This window comes from Mchenga conophoros, linkage group LG10, assembly GCF_057382185.1.
Source record: "Mchenga conophoros isolate Kocher_MC1m ecotype Shallow Benthic linkage group LG10, M_conophoros_male_GT1.1, whole genome shotgun sequence".
NCBI lineage: Eukaryota > Metazoa > Chordata > Actinopteri > Cichliformes > Cichlidae > Mchenga > Mchenga conophoros.
The window spans coordinates 15444492-15469485 of record NC_140535.1 but is presented as its reverse complement, the minus strand read 5'-3'; the positions used below and the strand labels follow the sequence as shown (position 1 = coordinate 15469485).

The following is a 24994-nucleotide window of genomic DNA, read 5'->3' as shown; positions in this document are numbered from 1 at the left end:
TGTGCTAATCCCGCCCAAAATACATGACATTACACATGGTAGGCAAGTTGCCATAGAAATGTGAGTAAACAAGGAGCATGTTCCAGCAGTTCCAGTTTTTTGTTAATCTCTGAATCTTGTCTTTCTGTCTGTGTCCTGTTTCTGAGGAGTTGGTAACTTTCAATTTTAATGAGGCTATTTCAAGTTCCATGGGCAAATACTTAGGGGGGAAATGCTGAATTAACAGTAAAGCAAACACTTGAAGCTGCTTAGGTGATTTATAAAGGACAGAAAAGTATCTTTTTGCGGCACTAGTTAAACATTAACAATTTTGCAGCAGGAAAAAAGACCTGTTTAAATTCCTAACATTTGTAAATACTTTTTTTAAGTGATACAGCATATCGATCCAACAATGTCTGTTCTGTTGAAAGATTAGCTTGAAAAAGTGCAGAGCTGTCACCTAAAAGAATCTGCACAAAGGCCTGACTGCTACAACTCAACCTTGTAATTCATTAGTGTCTACACATGAGAAAAAATGTATGGAAATGTAAAAAAGTCCAGAATTTATCTATACTGTACAATATATATGAAATGTATGTTTGTTTTAAATTAATTTTTTGCACGTGCAAATCTCCCCGACTGTCCCTCAGAATGAATGGTGATGTGTTTACCATCTTTGACTCAAGCAATTCTTAGTTTCTAAGAAACTTCAAATCACCCCTTAAAGTCTGTATCTTATCAAATGGGAATTCTCTTTTAATGCCAGCAATCAAAAGCATAGTTCAAAGTACTGTCATATACTTACAGTACTGAAGAGGAATTACACTTTTAATGTTTTGTTAATCTTTTATCTCCCTGCCCTCCTCTCTATAAATTTAAATACTGATTTACTTGTGTCCGCACTGACCTCTTTGCTTAAAGGGAAAATTGAACTGAATTAGACAAGTAGCCGGACTTGATGTTTAAAATCAACCCTAACTCTAATCCCTTCATTTTCTTATTCAAGACAAAATAATTCAAGATACAATTTTATTTTTATTATTTCAACGATTTTAAGTGAAGGTGTTAAATTTCACCTAGTTATAGCAAGTTAATTTACTGCAAGCGTTGCATATCCCTTTCACGTTTCAGCTGTAATTACTGGATATGTGCCACGCTTTTGTACCCCTGGCTTTCAACTCTGCTCCAAATGTTGTTTCACTGTCAATGTTTTTAAATCCAAGTTAGCTTCTAGGCAGGGTTCCTATTCCACACCGTTCCTAGAAGAGATCTATAAATGTCATAAAGAAGTAGTCAATGAGGAGCAGCACAACCATTCAGTTAATGACAAAACTACTGATAAGGTGTAAACGAGACATTCCTTAACTTTATTTCTGGATGATTATTTTACATCTAAATATAGCCAAAATCAAAACATAGTCATTGTTTCTGACTTGTGTATGGGTGTGTGGTGATTTATATCTGGTACATTGTGGTTATCTAATGATTAATTGACCTGTAATTAATAAGCTGCATTGCACAGATTGTTCCATGCTTCTCCATAGCTAGCCGCGCCAGCCACCATCTACTATTAGTAATATACTGACATATGGATGAATCTGCTCTGAAACGGTTTGCTTTGCTTCAAGTAAACTAGTAGGTAAGGAAGTAAATTCATTTATAAAGAAATTTTGCATAGAAGATGTGACTGTAACAGTAGCTTCTGCACAAAATTCGCTTGAGACTATCTGATTTTCTTTGATTGTCTATTTAAATGACTTTCATAATTGAAAATATTACTTAACTGAAGAAAACTTTTGAAAATATCCCCTGTTTCAATTTTAGAGGATGATTCATATGTGGTTTGGTAATGTAGTAAATTCAGCAAAAGCCATTTAACAATGCAGCATATTTAAACCTCGGTCAGGTTTTGTGTGCTGAAGGTAGCAGAAATTTGATGAAGTAACTGCATCAGTACTGGTTTTACTAGTACGGTACTCGACATTTCCCCATCCCTCTCTTTCTCTTTCTCTCTCGCACATTATTTTTTTTTTCCACAGGCAATCACCATAACCAGACAGCATGTGTGTCTGCGTGTGGGTGCACTTGTTTGTTGATTAATTGCTAAACTTATGACAGCACAAAACTTCCAACATAGTGGTAGGTTCATCGTCCTGTCAAGCAACATTTGCTATGTAAAATTAAAGTTACAGGGTGATTGATTTTAAATTTCTTTCTCTGTACAAGGTTAAATTGCCTCTGAAATACGTATATTCCAAAACTTATAGCAAAAATTGTGGAAAATTTGCATGTTAAGGTAACACGCAATCCATTTCAGGAGCATTACATTGCAAGATAGAACAACAATTAATAATACATGAATTTCCAATTATCTTGTAAAATATCACATAGTTGAAGTAATCAAAAGCAGAACATACCTGTTTGTTTGTTTGTTTGTTTTTGTTTTTTGATGAAACAAGAACTTTTCACGAGGCTTAATTAGAAAGGAAAGTTATGGCAGCGGTTTTTAAAATATACCTTCTCAATACCATAGTTTTTAATTTTGTACAAAAGAATAGAATGTTCCAGTTGTGAAATTTTAAAGTAACATAGTTAAATAGTTTATAAAGAACAAAGAAAAACTGAGATACAAATACAGTACTATTGCCTTAAAAGTACTGCCCAGACAATGAGCGGCTCTAGTGGAGATCTGCACTCTCTGAGTACTTCTGGTCTTTCTCTTTTATATTGAATTGTTCACAAACAATTGTTTTGTTTTTTTACATTTTTGATAGTTACTTGTCCTCAATAAATGGTAAGCTGCATTAACTGTTAGCTTTTGCATGTTCTCTCTCTGTTTTGTGTTTTGTTTTTTTTCTTCATCTTCATCGGTGTCCTCTTGACCGAAAACATGCGAGTTTGGTTAATTGGATGGATAAGCATGGATTTTCATTAGAAGGAAAATCAATTATTCGTATCCTGCGTTAATCAAGGTAAATGCAACAGGAAAAAAGCATTTGAGTTTCAGAAATGTAGATAAAATAATTGATAATCTGTTGCTGTAGGGTTTGATTAAAACATCAAAAAGAAAACAGATTTATTGCAGGTTTGTTCGGGGAACACGTCATCATGTCATGATTTTCATCATTATCAGATGGTTAATAATTTATTTCAATAATTACGCAGAATGGTGTAATTAAGGTCAGTATCAGTAAGAAACGTGTTCAACTCGAGACAAACAAGATAAATGTCCTTCAATAACATACTGTTCTGACCAACACTTTTTTCAACTATTCTAGAAAATCCTTGTCTTTCTTTTCTCAGTAAGAACAAGCCGCCTCTTTGTAGAAGTGAATAAATAATCAGTGAAATGTCAACACAGTTTTGCTGCAGCTGGTAAACGTGCAATGAAATTTAATCTGCTGATTTGGTCTCGTCAGTACTGTTGTGTTGGTTAACAATGTAACCTTAGAGGAGGAAGGTCCTGGGTTTGATTGCAGGCTGGGGCCTTTCTATGTGGAGTTTGCACCTTCTACCTCTGACTAGATGGGTTCACTCTGGATGCTCTGGCTTCCCTCCCACAGTCCAAAGACACACTGATGGATAGAAGATTTGGTGTTGCATTCACATTGGCAAACAAAGTAATTTTTTTGGCTCTTCCACATTTTGTCATAAGCACAAGCTGGACATTTGCTATATATTTTATCACCATGTATATTCATATAAATTCAAATGCAGGCCAGAAAGTTACAAATGAAAAGAACCAACTCTTGCCCTTCCGAAGGTTTTATTGATTGCTTTTAACTCTTCTATCTAAAATGTTTCCTGTAATAATTACTTAAATCCTGTTTCTTAATAATAAATACATAAAGAACAAAAACATATTACTACAGTGTCAATACAGATTACATTGCATGTGATTTCTATACAGTTAGCTTTTCTATAATTACTGAATAAAAATCTTACCAATGCAATTAGTGCAACATATGTTTTGACAACTTTATATTTCAGCTATGTGTTATTTCACCATGCTGTACTTTTCTATATATTCTATAAATACTATAGATATTACATCATAAGTAGATAAAATATTTGCATGCAAATTCTACATAAATAATAACAATATAATATAAATTAAATACATCAACAACAGATTGTTGTACAAATGACTGATCTTAAAAATTAGAAGTATATCTGTTTTGCATCCATCTAAATTCAAAGCATTACACATCCCCCCCCTTTGGCTTCCACATAATTAGGGTCAAGGTCATTGGGCAACTTCCCCTTCTCTCCCCAGATATTCAGCTCTCCAAACACACCAGTCTCAATCATTTCCTCCTGCCAGGGTATTGGGACGTTGCCGGACGCAAAGTCATTGTAGAACTCAGCGTCCTTGTCATCCAGGACCACACCTTTGATTGTGCTGAAGGCACCCACATCATCAATATCTTTGGCATAGACCATTTTAGGATCGGGGACAAATGGTGGAGGTAGCATTCCTTTAGATGAAACACAAGAGATAAACAAATGAGCATCTTTTTGTTGCATCGTTTTCAATAGACATGTAATTAGGAAATACGTGCGCTTGTCGATGATATTTTTTCATCACCTGCTTCTAGACGTCCCCAGTTAATGTCTTTGAAAAATGGTTGATTCTTGAGCTCTGCGCACTCGTTATTTTTGAAGCCCAGTCGTTTAGTCGGGTCCTTCTCCATCAGGCCCTCGCAGATGTCTTTGCATTCTTTGCTGAATTTTGGTGTGTAAGAAACTGGATCATTTAGAATTCTGCGAGCTACCTCTTCATTCTCGACCTGAAGAAACAACATTATATACATTTTATTAGGCACAGAGAACCGTCAAGAAGGACAAGCAGGAGAAGAGAGGATGTATGTAAAGCACCTTTTCTCCTCGTACTCTAAAAGGTCCTTTGGCAGCAATCATCTCATACACCGTGACTCCCAGAGTAAAGTAGTCCACAGAGTAATCATACTGCTTCTTCTGAAGCAGCTCTGGTGCCATGAAACCTGTATTAACATGTAACACAGTTTCACACACAATAGTCCAGAAATGCAATCTACGTGTTGGTAAAGAGGTTTGAGCTGGCAGCATTAACCTGAAGGCTACACGTTTTTCTCCAATATGATAGTTTTTACCCCTCAGCCCTGAAAGGCTTATGTGGGCAGATGGGCATTCACCCAAGTTTGTGAATGCACAAACCCGAGAACAAGGGAACATAAGATTTTAAAATTGATATCAAAGGTTTATCTAAGGAGGCTGATAAGTGCAACTTTATCTTCAGGTATAACAGGAGTTAAATGACTTACCTGGAGTCCCAGCATATCCAGAAGTTGTATCTTTTCCTGGTGGAAGTTCAACAGCCAGACCCAAATCTGACAGGCGGACATGTCCTAAGTAAAAAGGCTTTGATTACAGCAGTAGCATATGGACACAAGTTTGGACATCATTTACCTACTGGTCATTTAGGGCTTTGTGATTGGGCGCTACCTGCATGTGATTTCTCTTTAGGGTTGTTTTTTTTGTTGTTTTGTTTTTTAATCTCAGGACAGGTTTGGACAGAGACTAAAAGATTTTGGCAGTGAACTGACAATATAAACAGACAAATGGAAAACAGATTAAGTGTTACAGTCTTAATTCCTTACCTGCATCATCAAGAAGTACATTTTCTGGCTTCAGATCTCTGTATACGATTCTGTGCTGATGAAGGTGTTCCAGCCCACAGATGATCTGAGCTGTATAGAAACATGCTCTCTTCTCATCAAAACCAGGATTTTTTTCATCGACGTTGTACATGTGAAACCTGCAAGAAAGGAAATAATATTGACTTTTTTTTTTTTACAAACTTATTTGTCGAGATGAGGGGAGTGGATCCTTCACCCGTGTTAACTACAGGAACTAGCACGTCATAGTCTAGCAAGTCATAGTGTTTAGGTTGATGTGTGCATATTTTTGCTGTAACTGATTTTGATCTAGCACCTTAAATCACCACCATTCATGATGGTCATAACCAGGCAAAGGTCTGTCTTGGTCTGGAAGGCATAAGCCAGCGTCACAATGAACCGACTGTGAACTTTTGCAAGGATGCGCTTCTCCACAATTGCTCCCTAAAGAGAAATTAAACATTAGCAAACATGATTAACGCAACAAAACCAAGAATGTGCAATGTCAGGAGGCCCTACATCTAATGTCAAGCCAAACAGATAATTTGTATTATTTTACTTCTATAAATTAATAATAGGTTGTTATACACAGGTCCATGTAAGCCAGAGAGATTCATTGCCCTTTTTTCTCCGTATATGACATTCTGTCTTACTACTGCAGGAAACCTAAGAAGCAACAAATACTATTCATAATGGCTTTTGTACACTTCAAAGGACGCTTTGAAGGTTAACTTTCGGATTCTGATTTCTTGACACATTGCAGGTAAAGTACATAAAGCTATGTGCATGTGCAGCCTGTGCTGAGAGCAAATCAACCATTGCTGAAAACAACTGTTTAGCTGTATATGTTCATTACAACTCTGAATGCTTTCTTGAAATAATGAGCCGCTTTGTGAAGTCTTAGCATTTTACCTCATAGCCTTTGCGTTTCTTCAGCCTCTTTTTGTCTAGCTTCTTGTTCGCATACATTTTGCCTGTTGCCTTTGCCTGACAAGCAAACACTTCGCCAAAACCTCCTTTACCCAGTACCCGGAAGTCCATGAACCACTCTTCATCAAACGGCTGGCTCTCCATCCATTTTAATTGAGTAAAACGCAGGAAGTACATGCTGTTCTTAAAGCCATCCACGGCCGCTTTTTCCAAGTGCTTGAGCAGCTGTTGTTCACTCTCCTTAAATAAGTCACCACGGACATTCTTGAGGTCTTCTTTAACTCGAATGATGGCCTTTTCCTCTAGGAAAGTGCAAAAATTCTTTGAAGCTGATTGATAGTATTTATTGACTATCAATTGAGCCTTCTGCAGTCTGTCCTTCTCTTGGCACACGACATATTCTTCAATGTCTTTCCACAGCTCTCCAGCATTTTTATGGGTTGCATCACTCTCCAGATATTGCTGGAAGAGACGCTTGCCGATGGGTTGCTTGACACACATGCTGTCAAAGGTGGTGTCTAGTGTTGCTTTCATGTGTTCACAATTTCTGATATGTGGGAGTTTCAGTCTGGCACGCATCTTTTTGTCACGCAGCGCAGCTGCTGAAGCTCCATCCGTGCTGCCACGGGCTGACACATAGGCAGAGTTTGCCACTACAGTCTCCAAGCCACCGATGTCCATGGCTACACCTTTGTCTGGCAAATGAAACCAAAAATGTCATTAAAAGTGCTGATAATAAGATTTTACTACATTAAAGGGGTAGCTAATGAAGATCAGTCTCTTTTGTAACACTGTCTTGAAAACTCTCATATCATTCACTAGACTATATTACAATTCTGCACAATTTTAAATAAATATTCTAACAAAAAATAGAACCCATATTGCAAGTTGCAACAATGTTTAAAATACAAATAAAACAATGCAATGATTTTCATACATTCATAAACCAATATGCATTCACAATAGACCAAATAAAACATCAAATGTTTAAACTGAGAAAATGTACAGTTTAAGAAAAAAAAACTGAGGCAGATATAGATTTGATGGCACACCTCTATTGTAACGCTGTAATAGATGCAGTATGCAGTTTAGGACTGTCCTACTGAAATATGCAAGACCTTCCCCTGAAAGGACACCGTTTGGATGGAAGCATTTGTGGTGCCTTTCCACATTTTCAAGCTGTTAATTCCATAAGCACTAATGCACCCCAGACCATCAGAAGTGCTCGCCTTTAAACTGAGAGCTGAATACAAGCTGGATGGTGCCTCCCCTGTTCACTCCAGAGAATGTGACATCCATGTTTTCCAAAAGATCATTTCAAATTTCAATTTCTCTGACCACAGAACAGTTTTGCATTTTCCTTGGTCCATTTTAAATGAGCATTGGCTCAGAGAAGAAGGTTACTTTTCTGGATCATGTTCACGAATGGCTTCTTTTTTGAGTGATGGAGCTTTAACTTGAAGTGTGTTCACAGACAGTGATTTCTGAAGGTGTTTCTGAACCCAGTCAGTGGTAATGCCTTTTTTTAATGCTATGCTGCTATGGGCCTGCAGATCACAGTAATCCAATATTTGTTTTTGGCCTTGTTCCTGGCATACAGACATATCTCTAGATTTTGAATCTTCACAATTTTTCATTGAGGAACATTATTCTGAAATTGATACACAATCTGTAGTCTCTTGCAAATCTTGGAACCTATGCCCATATTTACTTCTGAAAAACTCTGCCTAAGATGTACTTTTTATATCCAATCAAGTTACTGACCTGTTGCCAGTTAACCTAATTAGTTTTTCAGTGTTTAGTCAGCTGTTTCTTTTTACTACCACTTAATGCTTCAGCATTTTGTTGTTCTCGTCCTAACTCATCACGATAAGGTTGAAGCGAATCAGAATAAGTTATCTTATTCCTTTGTAAGCTGCCGGGGTAGTGTCGGAGTAGCTGTGTGCCATCTTAAATTTAAGTAAACGCTAAACAATGATCCTAAAAATGTATTATCTGTTTCTATATCAATTTAGGTATGTTGTATGTAGGTAAGAATCATTGATGGTGAAAATATTAAAATGCTGTTATATGCTGCTCCCTGCTGTTCAAATGACAAAAGTGAATGATGAGGACTTCTGACAGTGCTAAACTTGGGGCGCTACAGCTGCATGACGATACAGTCACACAGGCAAAGGATTTCGGGGACCTGCATTTTATATAGACATAAATCTCTATATATTATAGAGTGATGTAGATGGTGTAGATTTATGTTAGGGGTAACATGAACTGCAAAATATGCTTTATGGATGCAGATATTAAAATGTCATATTAAAAGTATGACATTATTATTCCAAACATTCAATAGATTTTTTACTCTATCAATGAATAAATCTATGCCCAACTGAAATAAGAGTTTTGAGAACGACACAGATATTTGGTGATTTAAAAATCCAATTTTCTACACCGGTTTTCTTTCACACACATGAAGCAAAAACAGATTTTGCTAACATTTGGTATGGGTTCTTATTTATTTACTCATATATGCTCTGACTGGCTGCTCAGATTAACTCATTCTTATGTTTGTGGCGGTGCAAACATTTATGCCCTCTGGTGGACAAACTATAAAACATCAACACTCATAACACGGTTGAAGCATGTTTCTTCTTCCCTTTCTTCCTTTCATCCATCCATCCATTTGCTTTCGCCTATCCTTTCCAGGGTCACGGGGGGGGGGGGGGGGGGGGGGGGGTGCTGGAGCCTATCCCAGCAGTCATAGGGCGAGAGGCGGGGTACACCCTGGACAGGTCGCCAGTCTGTCGCAGGGCCTTTCTTCCTTTATTATTTTTTATTTAACGGCTATCATAAATGCTGATAACAGTACATCGGCGGCAGATAACTAACATCAATCAGTAATATCAGCTTGTTAATAAATTGAGCTCTAAATGCATTAGATGTATTTACTCTACAGCAGTGGCGGAGCGGGGGGGGGGCTTACTGGGCTTAAGCCCGGGTTGCTTTTTCAGAAGCCCGGGGTCTTTTGGGGTGTAATTTTTTCATAGTTAGATGCCTGGCTGACAACTGTATAAAACAAAAGTTTGACCAGGTACCAAAGAAAATCATTCGTACTGTACAAATAATGTAAATATGACGGTGCATCACAAAAGATTGATATCAAACTGATCACTTGACCCATATTACGTTACTTGCTCTTCAAGTGAATCAACAAATGGCGAAATGAAAAGCCGAACAACAACAATGCTGTTTCTTAGCTTACATGTGTGTTTATTTCATATTTTCAGTTGTTACCCTCCACGGCTAAATAAATCGGTTTCAGTAATGCACTGATATACAAGAATGGACATGAGGTGCTTCTTTCAAATAAATAACTCTGGTAGATGTTATTTTATATATTATGCTTTGTATGTTGTTCAGTATATTCCTATGCAAAACAAGAGAAATTTCAATATACAGCAGTATAGTCACAGTTTAAACCAGATACTTACATACACTTTATGGAAAACAAAAAACATTTTTTTTACTGTACAACATCAAAAGAGAGAAACAGAGAGAGGAGAATGAGGACAGAACTGAGTGGGAACAAGAGCAGGTGAGACACACATGTTAGTCAAATGGTTGTTTACCAAAAGTATCACCGTATCATAGGTCCTCATGTATCTCGTACCTAGTGTTTCTTTTTAGGTTTGTTATTTTTCAAATTCTATATTTATTAAGTTTTGCAGGCTTGTTTGCACAACAAGGCTAAATAATTATATAAACTTTTCTCAATCTAAATAGTGGACTTTGGTAGAATTAAACAATAAGTGTAGTGCAGGTCTATGATGATTTTTAGTGCTACTATCATCTAGTTCTGTTTCTGATTCTGTCTTGGTTAAGTCCTAAGTAGTCCTGATTTTGAACTGTTGTAGTCCTGTTTTAATTCCGGATCAGTTCTGGGTCTGGTTGAATTGGTGTGTAGTCCTCGTGTCTTGATACAGCCCTGACCTTGTTCTGCCTTGCTGCTTAATTAAAAAACTACGTAGTTTAAGGTGTCCTGCACATGTGATATATATTTTTCCCTATTGAACAAAACTCAAAACAGAGCCTATTAATCTTTGTCATTTCTAACCCCCCCAATCCCAATCCCACATACATACTACCCTTTAGGGCTAAGCCCCGGGTGTATCAGATGTCTGCCTCCTTAATCTTGGTTGTTGATACAGGGGATTTACTTATGCATGACCTCCTTGCTCTTAAACAGTTCTGTTAAGTAAATGTATGTAGCTATGCATATGAGGAAGAAACCCCGATGGTGCCAATACAAACTTTTATCTGATGATTCTGTACAGCCACTGAATAATATTTCTGGCCCATTTAATTTTGAATGTAGCTCTTTCAGTGCTATTTATAATTACTTTTCAGGTTTTAATTATTTTTATGCTTCAGTGTCACCAGCACTGACTTTTTAATGTACTGCAAAAGCAAATGTATTAACACGATAACTCAGAGACGGGAGAGGAAGTCATGACAGTATTTCAAATTTGGTCAAAAGTTGAATTGATGTTACAAATATTTGGTGCTTACCTGGTAAATTTCTTGAAACGACACAGATGTACGCCGCAACTTAGCTTGTAGAAGAAAAAAACTGGAAGAAAGTAATTTTAATGTATCATGTGACAGTTGAACAAATCTCATTAGGCTATTGTCACAATCAAAAAATGCACAATGGTTAATTAAAAAAAAGATTTTACTTTATACCTAGGTACATGATGAACTCCAACTTACCTTGTTTTAAAGCAGCAAATTAAATCAGAGCTTGAGGCCAACAAATTAAATCCAATTGAACGCCATCCAACTTATATTTTCCTACTATTTTACCTGTTTGCCTTCTATTAATTAGAATATAAGCACTAATGTACAGCTCTGGCCTGTCGGTGTCTTGAATAAACCTGCTCTCTCCTCCTCTCGTCACTGTGTGATGTGTTGGACAGGTCAGTGTTTCAGGTTAAGGTTTACTTTGCACCTGAAATCCTCCTTCCTGGTGAGGATTACACCCTGACATTATTGGAGTGAGCAACTTGGCAGAAGCCACTGGTGAGTATTGGGGTGAGCATTTCAGACTATATTGTTATTTATAACTGTCCTGTTTTCCTTGTCCAAGGTACATTTTCATATGTGAATCATACCAATGAGAATTAGTAAATAGCATCATTACAAATTTCACAACAACAACACGGTGTATTGGCAGAAGAAGCAGGCTGGAGAGAAATAAAATGGATTATCTCCTCGGGGTGTATGCGAGAGCAAAACACCGCAGCATTTGTTAATACAAACTTTGAGGAATGTTATTTCTGTATGACCTTAGCTTCATCAGTAAGCGGGATTTATACTCATTATGTATGTGAATTCAGATCTTTGCAGAAGCATTTTAATGCGCTCGAACAGGTGAGAAAGAGATTATGTGGGCACATGGCAGGTGATAGGATTTGGCAGGTTGTTGAGGAAATGGAGAAGAAGGATTTAGATCATCTACCTAAAGAGGACAGAATAAATAAATGAGTTGCTTGCACAGTGTAGCTGTTGGGAATATCGCCTTTGATTGAGCAGAAAAGTTAGTGTGTTGTAATACTATTCTTGTAATGTTGACTTAACTACACATTCACTACATTATGGGACTGCAAGCAGTTGCATTTCTTTTATTACAAAAGTATTTAATATCAATATAAAAACTGTTATCCTATTGATCTTTGTGCCAAGAACAAATAAATGCATTCAGCCTTCCAAAAGCTTAATTTTTTAATTGTTAATTTTTTGCATTATATGGGAATGGCCCTTTATCCCTTTATTTGATGAGATAAGCAGAGAGGAATTTTTACAGTTCACGATCTGATGTGGTGGCATAGTGCAGCCACCACAGCACTAGTTCTGTACGACTATATAGTGGCTCGATAAAGAAATAACAGTAATAACAGAAATTCTGGGCCTGTTTGGCTGTTTTAAGTCTCACTGTGTGCATCAAAACGCCCTCGGCACAAATCCTATTTAAAAGGGTTTGAGGTGAAACCGTTTTTACTGTCACGTCTAATCCAGCTCTGTGATGAAAAACAAACAAACCCACCGACCCAGACGGGGAGGTTAATCAAATTAGTCCAAAGACCGTGACAGTCTAGAGGATCTGACCACTATGTTTTCATCTGTGAAATCAAAGTTGATGTCACAGAAATGATAATCGTCTGGAAAAACATCCGTCTTATCCGGGTTTTATGCTCAATCTTCCATTGTCCTGTCACGAGACAATTTGATCAACTACTATATATTCAATATTCAATACTACACTAAGACCATTTAATTAATTTTGTGTTAAGATCTCATTATATTTGCAGTGCACACACTTTGGAGCTGTAAGAATATTCGTGATCCTCACGCAGCTGAGCAGTAAGTGTTCTTCATCTGATTAAACAGAGATGTGATTAAAAACAGCAGTGGAAGTCACTGTTCTATCTCACGCAGTAATCTCTAATTGAGCTCAGCGGAGCTGCCCTGGTTACCTGGTGTTTCTAACTTTAACTAAAGTGTTCACTCAGCCATCCAAATCATTGAATTCAGGAGTTCCAATCCCTTCCATCAGTCACGTAGGCGTGCAGACTGCTCCTGAAAGCATTTGTTAAAAAAAATAGGTCACTCTCAGGACCTCAGTGAATTCCAGCGGGGATACCATGACAGGATGCCACATGTCCAACAAGTCCAGTTGCAAAATTTCCTCACTACTAAATATTCCACAGTCAACTGTTAGTGGTATAACAAAGTGGATGTGATCGGCATAAACATCAACTCAGCCACAAAGTGGTAGGCCATGTAAAATCACAGTGCAGGATCAGTGAATGCTGAGGTGCATACTGTGTAGAAGTCACTAACTATCTGAAGAGTCAATCACTACAGACCTTCAAACTTTATGTAACCTTCAGATGAGCTCAAGAACAGTGCATAGAGAGCTTCATGGAGTCTGTTTCCATTAGTACCGTATTTATTTATTTATATAGCACATTTAATTACAACAGGAACGTTGACCAAAGTGCTGTACAAGAATAAAAAATACCTAGTAAAATAACCTATAATATTGATACCAAACATCAAATATGAATTAACAAATAACTCCGATGCTGTATTAAAAGCCAGTAAATACAAATTAAGATAAGATTTAAAAAGATTGACAGTAGGAGCCTGTCTGACGTGTAGGGGTAAACTATTGCACAGCTTAGGCGCTACAACTGCAAATGCTCGATCGCCCCTATGAACCAGCCTCGACCTTGGTATGGCTAAAAGCAAAAGATCTCTTGATCTAAGACATAGGTGTCAAACTCTGGCCCGCGGGCCAAATTTGGCCCGCAGCCTAATTACATTTGGCCCGCAAAGCCATAACAAATTACTATTAGAGCTGGCCTACTGGTATTATACAGCTAATATATATATATATATTGTTTAGTATTAAGCTTTGCTTGTTCCATATTCACATTTTCAGCAAAACTTGTTTGAGTCCATAAGAAAAGATTCATTCTCATATCTGGAGGAATAAATATATTTCAATAAATATTAACGTTAGCCCGTGACTTTGTTCCAGTTTTGAATTTTGGCCCAATGTGTGTTTGAGTTTGACACCCCTGATCTAAGAGATCTGGTGATATAGTGAAGCAGCTATATCACCAAGCACAATGCAACGTTTCAGATGCAGTGGTGTAAAGCATGCCGCCAAAGGCCTCTAGAGCAGTGGAGATGTGTTCTCTGGAGTGATTAATCATGCTTCTTCGTCTAGCAATCTGATGGATAGGTCTGTGTTTAGCGTTTGCAATAAGAACGGTACTTGTCAGAATGCATTATGCCGAGTGTAAAGTTTGGTGGAGGGGAGATTATGGTGTAGGATTGTTTTTCAGGAGTTGGGCTCAGCCCCTTAGTTTTAGTGAAAGGAACTCTTTCACAAGACATTTTGGATAATTTCATGCTCCCAGAAAAATTCCCATAAACACACTCCTAAACCTTGTGAAAGAAAGACTTGAAGCTGTTATGCCTGCAAAGAGTGGGGCACATCTTATTAAACCCTATAGAACCTATAGATTAACAATGGGATGCCACTCAAGTTTATATGCATGTGAAGGCAGACAAGCAAGTACTTTTGGAAATATAGAGTACATTTAGAATGGATGGAAACCTTTCTTGTAGTTGTTTTTTTTTTATACTTTATTGATCCCCGTGGGGAAATTCCTCTCTGCATTTAACCTATTCACTCAGTGAAGCAGTGGGCAGCCACTGGGCGCCCAGGGAGCAGTGTGTAGGGACGGTACCTTGCTCAGGGGTACCTCAGGGTAGCTGTTCAGGGAAACAGCTTTCAGTTTGGTGTATCTGACATACTATAGTATGATAAACCTTCTGAGTTCTGAAGACATGGATATTAACCAGAGCAATGACCTTAGTTATAGACACTATTTGAAGAAGCATTAGGATAAAGTCAAAAAAGTTGGCCTGAAGTTCTTACAGATTTATTGCCAATAATATAACACATACACAAGTGTTCACAGCCTTTGCCATGATACTTAGATGTATCCTGTTTATACGGATCATCTGACAATTATTTCTACAAGCTAACTGGAGTCCACTTGTGGTAAATTCAGTTGGTTGAACATTAGTTGGTAAATGCACATACCTGTCTATATGGGGTCCTATCATTGACAGTGTATGTTAGAGCACCAACCAAGCCATGACGTCCAAGGAATTGCCTGTAGACCTCAGAGACAAGATTGTATAGAGGCCTTAATCTGGGGAACTGTATAAAAAAAACTGCAGCACCGAAAGTCCCAATGAGCACAGTAGCCTCTATCATCCACAAATGAAAGAAATTTGGAACCACTAGGTCTTTTTCTAGAACTGGCCTCCCAGCCAAACTGAGCAATTGAGGTAGATTGCTCTGAGATTGATTTCTGTTGTTTTAGTGTAAGACTGGGGGCTGTGGGAGCACTGCAGTTCCAAATTCCTGTGTATGACCTGAACAAATGGTTTTTAACAGTAAAGCTGACTTTGACTTTAGGAAGGACCTGTATTGGGGAGGCAACTAAGAACCTCATGGTCACTCTCACAGAGCTCCAGCATTGCTCTGTGGAGAACCTTGCAAGGCAACTGATGGACTCTCAGACCACAATAAACAAAATCTGGTCGGACAAAACAAGGATCAAATTCTTTTTCCTGGCCAATATCATCCCAGCACCACATCTCTATCTACAATGATGGTAGCATCATTCTGTGGGTATGTTTTTGTTTTTTAGCCACAGGAACTGTGAGAAAAATATCAAGGTTGGAAAAAGGAAGGGAAAAGACCACAGACTGGGTCAAAGTTAATCTTCAAACCACCTTAAACACAGAAATAATAACAAAGGAGTGACTTTGCAACCAGAGCCAAGATTTGAACCCGACTGAACATCTTTGGAGAGATCTCAAAATAGCTGTGGAACAACACTCCCCATCAAACATGATGGAGCTTGAGAGGTGTTGCACACTTGAATTAAAATGAATTGAAACCAGTGTGGCATTGTGAGTTCGCCTTTACTGCATCTACAAATATATACATGGACATAGCACAGCGTTACACACTTTTGCAGTCTCACATAACGCTTATAGGCGCACTGCCTTATGGGTAGTGGCTGGCTTCTTTACTCCCGCTAGAGCTGCTCATTTTAGGGGATACTCCCTCTTGTGGTGTAACGGAGGAATAACTACGCTTCCTGCACTATGTCATTTTTGGAGACTGGGGCACACATTATTTTACCACAATCAAAGAAAATACAGATTTGAACAATCAGACCATTTAACTAACTACAATATTGTCACTAAAGATTATGGGGGGTGTCTTGTTTTGTCCACAATGTCTTTCTTGTCCTTACAGAGGTTCTGCAAAGAAGAATGGGAGAAACTGGCAAGCTTGTAGCATCATACTATTTAAAAAAAAAAGTAATTGATGCTTCAACAACATATTGAACAAAAAAATCTGAAATTAACTGTTAACTGTGTATTAGGTCAGTGTTTCCCAACCACCTTTCCGCGAAATGATCAGATGTGCCGTGGAAGATTATCTGGTTCCACCTTAGTACTGTAAGCAATCGGCGTGAATAATGGGCAGAACAATTACATTCTCTTCCACTAGAGGGCAGTGTAACTACCTTCTCTAATTAAATGGGTTGGCAACTTGCAGTAAAACAGAAGAAAACGAAGAATTAAAAAGTCATTCTGTGAGATGACGCAGTGCATAATAGCAATAGATAAAGTAGGAAAAAGTAGTCCGTCTGACCTGGGTCCTGGAGAAAATTCCGACCCAGATGAAGGCCCTTGCATGAGTAGTGTTCAGAAGAAAGCATAAAGGTATACTGTGGGGACAAACCGAGCCAGTTCCACTATACCTCGTGTGCGGGAAAAAATTATTACATGCTTTTTGTGACATTTTTGTTTGGTGGTGTGCCGTGTGATTTATTTTTCTAATGTGAAATATGTTGAGAAACACTGTCTTAGGTAATAGTTCTTATTTTTTCCTTTTAATTGTGGCTGGATGCAAGTAGCTCTGATAGGATTTATCCAAAAACTATCACATCAGGTAATTCAAAACAATGGGTGAACTGGTCACCTGGTCGATCCAATCTAGCGCCAGCAATCGTTGATCCAATCACGTCTGTCTATTGTGACTGTTGTTAACCGAGCACAAAGATTAAGGACCAAATTCAGTGGCTGAGCAGAGACCCGTTACATGAACTACGTAGCACGCACCAGTAGAATCTCTAACGTGAGATGTTTAGGGGCCAGAAAAAGTGTACGATGAAATTTCAAGGCAACAACATGCAACTGATGGATAGATATTTAACAAGTATGGTGGTAACTAATATGGTATTTAACAGCATTCTGTTTATATTTTTTAATATCCATTTATTTTATTTTAATTTCACTGCGCATTTATAAATCTCCAAATGGTTGTTGTTGTGTATAAAAAAAGAATTGGTAGCACGGGTGAATATGATTTCACGGAACAGAGAAATAAAATGAAATCACGCATAAGTTGAAATTCTCTAAATACCGCAATTGGATATGTCTGCTTTGTTGCTGCCTTCAGCAGATGAGCGATTTTTCTTATTTCGTGTATCGAAATTTTGAGATTACGAGGCGCATTGAAGTACTCTTATGTCTTCTTTGTATTGTACTCAGCTGTCGTGGTTTGTACGGATGTACAGTATGTGGGAGGGGGTAGCTGCTTAGCAAAAGTCCAGTGATGTGAAGAACGAGACAGACTGGAGGCCGGTCTCAAGCGTACATCTGTCGGCCCGTCGGTGGTCACTCGGTCGGTCTGTCGCGATGGATTTCGTGCTGAGCGGAGTGGCGGCATGCGGCGCTTGTGTGTTCACCAACCCGCTGGAGGTCGTCAAAACTCGCATGCAGCTTCAGGGAGAGCTAAAGAGCCGCGGATCCTACCATGTGTATTATCGCAACGTCTTCCACGCTTTTTATACTATCGGCAAAGTGGAAGGACTAGTGGGATTACAGAAAGGATTAGTACCCGGGCTATGCTATCAGTTTTTTATGAATGGAGTCAGGCTCGGGTCGTACGCCATCATAGAGTCCTCGGGTTACATCCACACCAATGGAAGGGTCAACGCTGTCAAAACCACAGTAGCAGGGGCTATGGCTGGAGTGGTGGGAGCTGTGATGGGCAGCCCCATATACTTGGTCAGTAGCTGGCTTTGCCCACTTGCCTTGTGAAAAGTTATTCAGGCGTGACCTTAAAGTGAACTGTGACTTTCACCTGTGGTCAATGATAAACTTAAATTGTCTCCACTGACAGGTGAAGACTCACCTGCAGAGTCAGGCCACCTCCTCTATCGCTGTTGGTCATCAGTACAAGCACCAGGTAACCTGAGAAAGTGAATGTGCGAATATGAGTGGGAGGCATCAACAGTGTCCTAAAATGCTGCTCGTCTTCACCACAGGGGATGACCCACGCCCTGGTTGCCATCTACAGAAATCATGGCATTCTGGGACTGTGGAGGGGCTCTAGCGCTGCAGTGCCGAGGGTCAGCGTGGGGTCGGCCGCTCAGCTGTCCACCTTCTCCTCCTCCAAGGAGCTCGTCATTGACCTGCAGGTTGGTGTGTGGCTCATTTGCTTTTGACATGAAAATGAGGTAGAAGGCGGCTCACAGAGGGAGTTTTGTTTCTTCACTACTCCACCATGTGTGCATATTTTCCATATGTCCACACTGTTTAAAATAAACATGACTGTTTTTTAGAGTCTGCTTGTATAGTGAGTGTGGGTTGGGTAACACATCTGAACACTCCTTATTTACATTCTTGTCTAATTACAAGACCAAAACAGTACTAGAGGCTTGAGAAGGTGATTTACAGTCAGTAGCTGTTTACAGGCTCCTAAAGCGCCCGCTGTAACACTGACAAAGCGCTCTGTATTCCACTCCCCTGGAATGGAAATTCGACACCTTTTATTGGCCCCCTGTTGAAAACACAAGGCTTGCGTAACTAGAGCATCAGTCTGCATGATGTAAATCAGTGACCCAGCTCTAGTTTTAAAAAAAAAAGAGTTCCTTAATAAGAAATTCCCAAAAAATTATATTAGCAAAAATCCTTACATTTGTGTATACTTTTAATTTACTACTTCCTTGATTTGGCTGACTTACTTTACGCTGTCCCAACTGGTTGGTTGTGTGAGTAAGAATGGAGGTGGACTTGAACATACCTCCCATCATCTCAGCCATTACCTCATGCATAATTAGCTTTATTAAACCAAAGAAGAAGAACTTTGTATTTAGAATAGAAAAGAATAAAATTGCCCTTTGTTGTCATTGTACGTGTACAGCAAAATTGTGGGTGGTCCACACTAACTGTGCCAGAATAAAATAACTAAAAATGGAAAAAATTGGTAAAAAGTATAAAATCAAGAGCGATAGCTGAACTTCTATGACTAATTTGGGTGTTATTGTGGTCATTGGGCAATATATTGTCTTTCTTTCCTGTCCTCGTCAGTGAGTCGTGCTTTCCGTCTTTCACAGTGTGCTTCATAAGGATGGACAAATTGGCTAATGATTTCAAACAGATGGTGGGAACTGAAGCGGTGCATGCGGTTTTGGATTTGTCAAAAAATAGAAGAGACAAAATTATTGCCGTAGAGTTAAAAAAAAAATGCTGACATGCTAGATTTTGAGTCAGGACATTGCAAGGTGTTGTGCAAAGCTCCCTCCATCATATGGGTTGTGCTACAGCCGGGCTGACACTATGCATTGACAGCTCTCTCTTCCATCATCATCAAATACCAAATAAGGGGATATCTTTGGGGAGTCCAGAAATTTCAGCTTGAAACATCAAATAGTTTCTAGATATTTGTTTAAAGGGTGTGCTTAAATATGGGACTGTAATAGCTTTATTATATTGGATGGTAAGAAAGACAAGTGAAAATGTCAGGCTTTTGTCTTTAACTGTTTTTGAGAAACTCGTGTTAAAGATTGCCTCGGATTTCAAAGTGTGACAAAACTTTGAAATGTATCGACGGATGATTTTTAAATTACAATATGTGTTAAACAAATAAAATTTCATATATCCAAACGTTGGGCTGTATTAGCAGGTGAATCGGAAGGTGCACGGTAACTTGAGATGGAATGACCTCGATAATAATAGAGCCTCCTTCCTCTGGTTCGCTGCACGTAACCGTGCAATTATGAGGAGTTAAAATTAGAAGTGGCTGCACACATGCTGCTATCTTGATAATGACTTATTCCTCTACTTCTACTGCAACCGCAGGCCCACGTGTGCACGCTCTCTAAACCTGTCCATCCTGTAATATTATTTTCTTCTGTTGCCAAGGTGTTTCCAGCGAACAGCTGGCTGGTGGCCCTCAGCGCCGGCATGATCAGTAGTGTGGTGGTGGTGCTGGCTATGACTCCTTTTGATGTGGTGAGCACGCGGCTCTACAACCAGCCCGTGGATCATTTGGGCAAGGTGAGCACAGGGGCCAGACTGGAGAAGTATGAAGTGAAGGGAAGATCCTAGCTCACGGCGTGGTTGATATGTTTTCATTGTATTCATCCTCTGTGAATCCCTCATTGTGTCATCTCCCATTTGTGTGGGAGAAATTGTTGGTCACTTGGCTCCAGGTTTAGACAAGAAAGATTGCTTGAACAAAAATATAAGGTGGGTGTAGAACAAGAACAATCACTCTCTTGTTTTTTAGGGTCAGCTCTATAAAGGATTTACTGACTGCTTTTCCAAAACCCTGAAGAAGGAGGGATTGACGGGGCTTTACAAAGGCCTGGGAGCGTCTTATTTCCGACTCGGTCCACACACCATTCTTTCGTTGTTTTTCTGGGATGAACTGCGCAAATTCTACCAGCCGTTCAGATAACACCCGGGACAAAGACACTGGAAAATGGGTAACTCATTATGTTCTTAGTGCAGAGGTTAAATGAATCGTCGTTTAATGAGTTTATGATTATCCGGTGGATGGAAACACCTGAAGGTGTTCTAGAGCAAAGGTAATGTTTTACACTCCAGTTAAAAAAACACTTTAGAGTCAAATGTGTCAAGAATGAAGGTGAAAATGTTAAATTATTGAGCTGCTGAAGGATATATTAACTGCACTTGTCACATAGAACCATACAGTATGCTGTATGTCCTCCAGAGGAAATTCAACACTGTACCTTTTTTCTAGCTCTTAAACTCCTGCGTACTGAGGATACGAGGTCAATGTCCTATTTTTATTCTGTGTGTCTGGGAATTAGGAAAATCTGATCGTGATACAAATTCCCTGCAGCAGCATTGTGCTTAATCATTTTGGCCTTTAGCAATTTCCGTCAAGCAACTTTGCCTTTGACTCATTAAAGCCAATGAGAACCAGTTGAAAACCAGCTGACTCACCAGTGTAGTCAGCTGGTTGCAAAACCAAAACTTCTTTAAACTTTTTTTAGGTCTATGTGGAGTTTCCTAAACTTTCTAAAGACTGCAAACATGCCAGGCTCAAGTTTTGTGAACTGTATATAATTGAGCTTTGAGTTTGAGTAGGTCAAATGCATCCTAGAATATAGTTACTGTCAAACAGTATGTGGAGAAAAATGTTTCCCAGCCTTACAAAAGGATAAATATGTAACGTGGTTAAAGGCAACTCTAGGACAAAGGCTTTGTTTCAAAATGACTTCTGCAGTAGACAGATTTCCTCTTTAGGTGAAGAAAGAAAACTCCACTAACATGAAATATTTTAGGCCTCATAAACCAAAGCGAGTATCCAGTGGATCTGCCAAAAAAAAGGATGTGAAAGCCAATGCTCTCCCTAAGCATGTGGTACTGTATAATAGCAGGAGCCGTTACTCTTAATATACACATCAAAGCGGCTCCCTCCATTAAATTAGACAAACAACAATAACAACAAAAAAAACTGCACATTTTTCATTGCCATACATGACACATTTCATAAAAAGTATTGTGTTTAAACACTGATGGAGACTGGCCCCTTTTTTCTAAATGTAAATGGATTTATTGGAGTTTTATTCTATAACTGCACTGGTACATTTGTTGAGTGTGCAAGCGCGGGTTAAAGTATTTCATTGTCATATTAATTTATTTGTGACGTTGACAAAACATTCAATTAATTATTGCCCATGAGTTAGAAACCTTACTGCTGCTCTGCTAAAATGTCTTGGTTAATAAGCAAAAATCTGTTGGTGAAGCTAGTTGGTGAATAGTGTGCCTTAATAAACCTTTAGGAATAAAAGCGGTCTATTTTAATATGTTACAGACGTGACGTTTATCAGCTCGTCCACTGACTCCATCTGCTTGAGTTTTGGTTCTATGAAGTGTTCATAATTGAGCCCAACAGTCAGATTGCCATGAAATGGAAACTGTTGGTAACATTTTGAAGTTCCACAAAACTTTGTGGATTTTGATGCTTTCTTAATAAGTGTAGGATGCCCATGATTTTATTTATATGAGCATTATTAGTTATTCCCGACCACCTTTGAATGCAACAGCACAATGTGACATGTAACAAATGTACTGTAGCTCTACAAATAGAGTTCCCTGAAGTTTGTGACAGAAGGCAGGAAACTGTTATTTAAGTTTATTAAATATTATGAAGTTTTGAACTTCAAAAGAATTGAGTTTTGGCAATTTTTCTGTTTTTAAATGTGTTTTTCTTGATATAATTATGCTCATTTGTTCTTTGTATATGGTTCCTTATGGAGTTTTTTTTTTTTTTTTTTTGTAAGGGAACATGATTTTTTTAAATTTTTATTTTAATTGTTAAGGTGGTATTGATAGTAGAGATGGACCGATCCGATATTACGTATCGGTATCGGTCCGATACTGACCTAAATTACTGGATCGGATATCGGAGAAAAATAAAAAATGTAATCCGATCCATTAAATATCACGAAAGCACCTCACAAAACTTGCAACACACCGTAACTCACCTCAGAACGTTAGCACGTCGGAGCAGTATGCATCACGTGATAGAGCGGCTGTGGCATGCGGGACCTGTCGGTGGTCTGGATAGCATTTGGAGCTTCGCTAGCAACCCGGCATTTCATCTCCGACAAAGTTATCCCGAGAGAAGTAAAGCAAGTGTGTAAGTCCATCTCTGAATGTTTGTAAAGCATTCCTGCGTTAAGCTTAACAAACGATATATGGAGCGACTGCCTCTTCTTGCTGCTACTTCAATCATGAAACTGCTTAACGATCAGCTGATCAGCTTTTCTGTCGTGAGTCCGTCTCTCTAGTTTGCTTTTGGCCCACTTTGCACCAGAAAGAGGAAACCAGCGGCTGAACAACAGAAGCACGTTTAAGCTTGATCAGCTGTTGTTAGAATGTATTTAATATTACTTTCTACTCGAGGATCTTTTTCTACGTAGCTGATGCTGGTAACTGTGCAGGGGCGGATCTAGCAAAGTTTAGCCAGGGGGGCCGATAGGGCATTAACAGGGAAAAGGGGGCACAAAGACATACTTTTCTTTCTTATTCTCATTTAAAATGTCGAGCTTTTAATAAATAATTATCTGACACCCAAAGTTTTAATTTGATGCAAAATGAATAGAAGTCCATTACTGTATATAGTAACTATTAAGTCTAATATATATACCCTAGTAAGCTATAGTACTTTTTCCTTTGGGAAGGTACCATCTGTGCAGTCTGCAATTTTGTTGAAGAAAGATGTTGAATCTATTTAATATTTCTTGAAAAATAATTGATTTCTGTGCATTTTTTTTCACACTGCATCAAATTAAGGTTGATTACGTCGATTAAGCATCATGAGGTGGAGCGTGAGGGGTGGTTCCCTATTTTTTATTTATTTATTTTTGTTGTTGCTGGGAGTTGGAACCCTATTAGTTAGGTTGCTTAATATTTATGCTAAGTACTCTTTAAAATACCAGAATAGGGAGGATGGTGTAGGTTTAAGTTTATTAGATTGATCAGTATTGCTGAACTATGAAACATTTTTTTTGCATACAGGTATAACAGAATAGCTTTAGTGTAGTTGTTGTTTTAAACTTGAGTATGAACTTATACAAAATGCAGCAAGATATTTAAAAAACAGTTTTGTTGATTAAAAAACACTATATCGGATTCATATCGGTATCGGCAGATATCCAAATTTATGATATCGGTATCGGTATCGGACATAAAAAAGTGGTATCGTGCCATCTCTAATTGATAGGTGTACTAGGCAGCAGTGCGGCATATCCAAATACTGATGGAACAATTTTAGGGTGGATCAAAATATAATGGTGCTGTGGTCTTTGCATGGAGCCCAAAGGGAACATGGATTCTTCCACATCTGTCACTTCAGTGGTTTCATGAGACTTCTGTCAAACAAAAGTTGTGCCAAAAGTTGTGTCATTAACAATTACCAATCCAGCTCGATTTTATTACACCGCAGTTCAATACCTTAGCTTTTAGTTATGATAAAGTCAGATTACAGCAAACCTGTATTTGGACTTTTCTCTACAGTCTCAGTAAATAGAAAGATTAGTTGATAGTTTTAGGAAAAAAAACTTTAGAATTGATACAGAGGCCTTGGAAAGGGAGCGATTTGATGCTCAAACACTATAAATGCAAAAAAAACGTATATGTATCAACACTTTTGTTTGGAAATCTTTCAGCTCATTTCTCTGTGTCTCTATTATACGATATTTGCCAAAGTTTAAACCTCATGACAGTTCTAAAAGTTATGTGTTATCGGTCATTTCATGGAGCAGCTTGGTTCAATTTCATGAATGTTAGAAAATAATTTTCCAACATGGTTTTTTGATATGTGGAATGGAAGTGAAGAGCAAATAAACTCAGACTTTTATTGTCCAACAGTGTGGTGGTTACTTACTTTGTTCAACAGTGTTGAAAATGTAAAATTTCCTGTGTGTTATTCTCAAACTTTACTG

The 24994-nt window shown here is 38.4% G+C and overlaps 2 protein-coding genes across 3 annotated transcripts; one reads left to right on the top strand and one right to left on the bottom strand.

Moving 5' to 3' along the window:
* Positions 1-3728: 3728 nt before the first annotated feature.
* grk1b (G protein-coupled receptor kinase 1 b) lies at positions 3729-23289 on the bottom strand. 2 transcript variants are annotated; one of them, XM_085288772.1, is made up of 9 exons: positions 23033-23289; positions 11130-11190; positions 6549-7261; positions 5953-6080; positions 5619-5776; positions 5283-5366; positions 4858-4982; positions 4568-4769; positions 3729-4457 (listed from the first exon to the last, which is right to left on the bottom strand). In XM_085288772.1, exons 3-9 carry the CDS (start codon positions 7245-7247, stop codon positions 4174-4176), a joined length of 1680 nt encoding a protein of 559 aa, XP_085144898.1. In that variant the 5' UTR covers positions 7248-7261; positions 11130-11190; positions 23033-23289; the 3' UTR covers positions 3729-4173. The 2 variants fall into 2 exon arrangements, with proteins under 2 accessions (XP_085144898.1, XP_085144897.1); XM_085288771.1 differs by lacking the exon at positions 23033-23289 and adding an exon at positions 11331-11852.
* On the top strand, positions 17745-24917 carry slc25a35 (solute carrier family 25 member 35). The gene is made up of 5 exons (XM_085288773.1): positions 17745-18296; positions 18412-18477; positions 18557-18709; positions 20436-20570; positions 20803-24917. The coding sequence occupies exons 1-5, from the start codon at positions 17925-17927 to the stop codon at positions 20971-20973; spliced, it is 897 nt and encodes a 298-aa protein (XP_085144899.1). The 5' UTR covers positions 17745-17924; the 3' UTR covers positions 20974-24917.
* The last annotated feature ends 77 nt before the right edge of the window (positions 24918-24994 follow it).

What these genes read in the sequence shown, in the direction of transcription:
- slc25a35 (XM_085288773.1), top strand. Translation starts at nt 17,925, where the DNA reads ATGGATTTCGTGCTGAGCGGAGTGGCGGCATGCGGCGCTTGTGTGTTC. An exon ending in TGGGCAGCCCCATATACTTG is followed by an intron (nt 18,297 to 18,411) that starts GTCAGTAGCTGG and finishes CTCCACTGACAG; the next exon opens with GTGAAGACTCACCTGCAGAG. An exon ending in AGCTCGTCATTGACCTGCAG is followed by an intron (nt 18,710 to 20,435) that starts GTTGGTGTGTGG and finishes TCTGTTGCCAAG; the next exon opens with GTGTTTCCAGCGAACAGCTG.
- grk1b (XM_085288772.1), bottom strand. Translation starts at nt 7,247, where the DNA reads ATGGACATCGGTGGCTTGGAGACTGTAGTGGCAAACTCTGCCTATGTG. An exon ending in TGTACTTCTTGATGATGCAG is followed by an intron (nt 5,367 to 5,618) that starts GTAAGGAATTAA and finishes CTTTTTACTTAG; the next exon opens with GACATGTCCGCCTGTCAGAT. An exon ending in TGGATATGCTGGGACTCCAG is followed by an intron (nt 4,983 to 5,282) that starts GTAAGTCATTTA and finishes ATGTTAATACAG; the next exon opens with GTTTCATGGCACCAGAGCTG.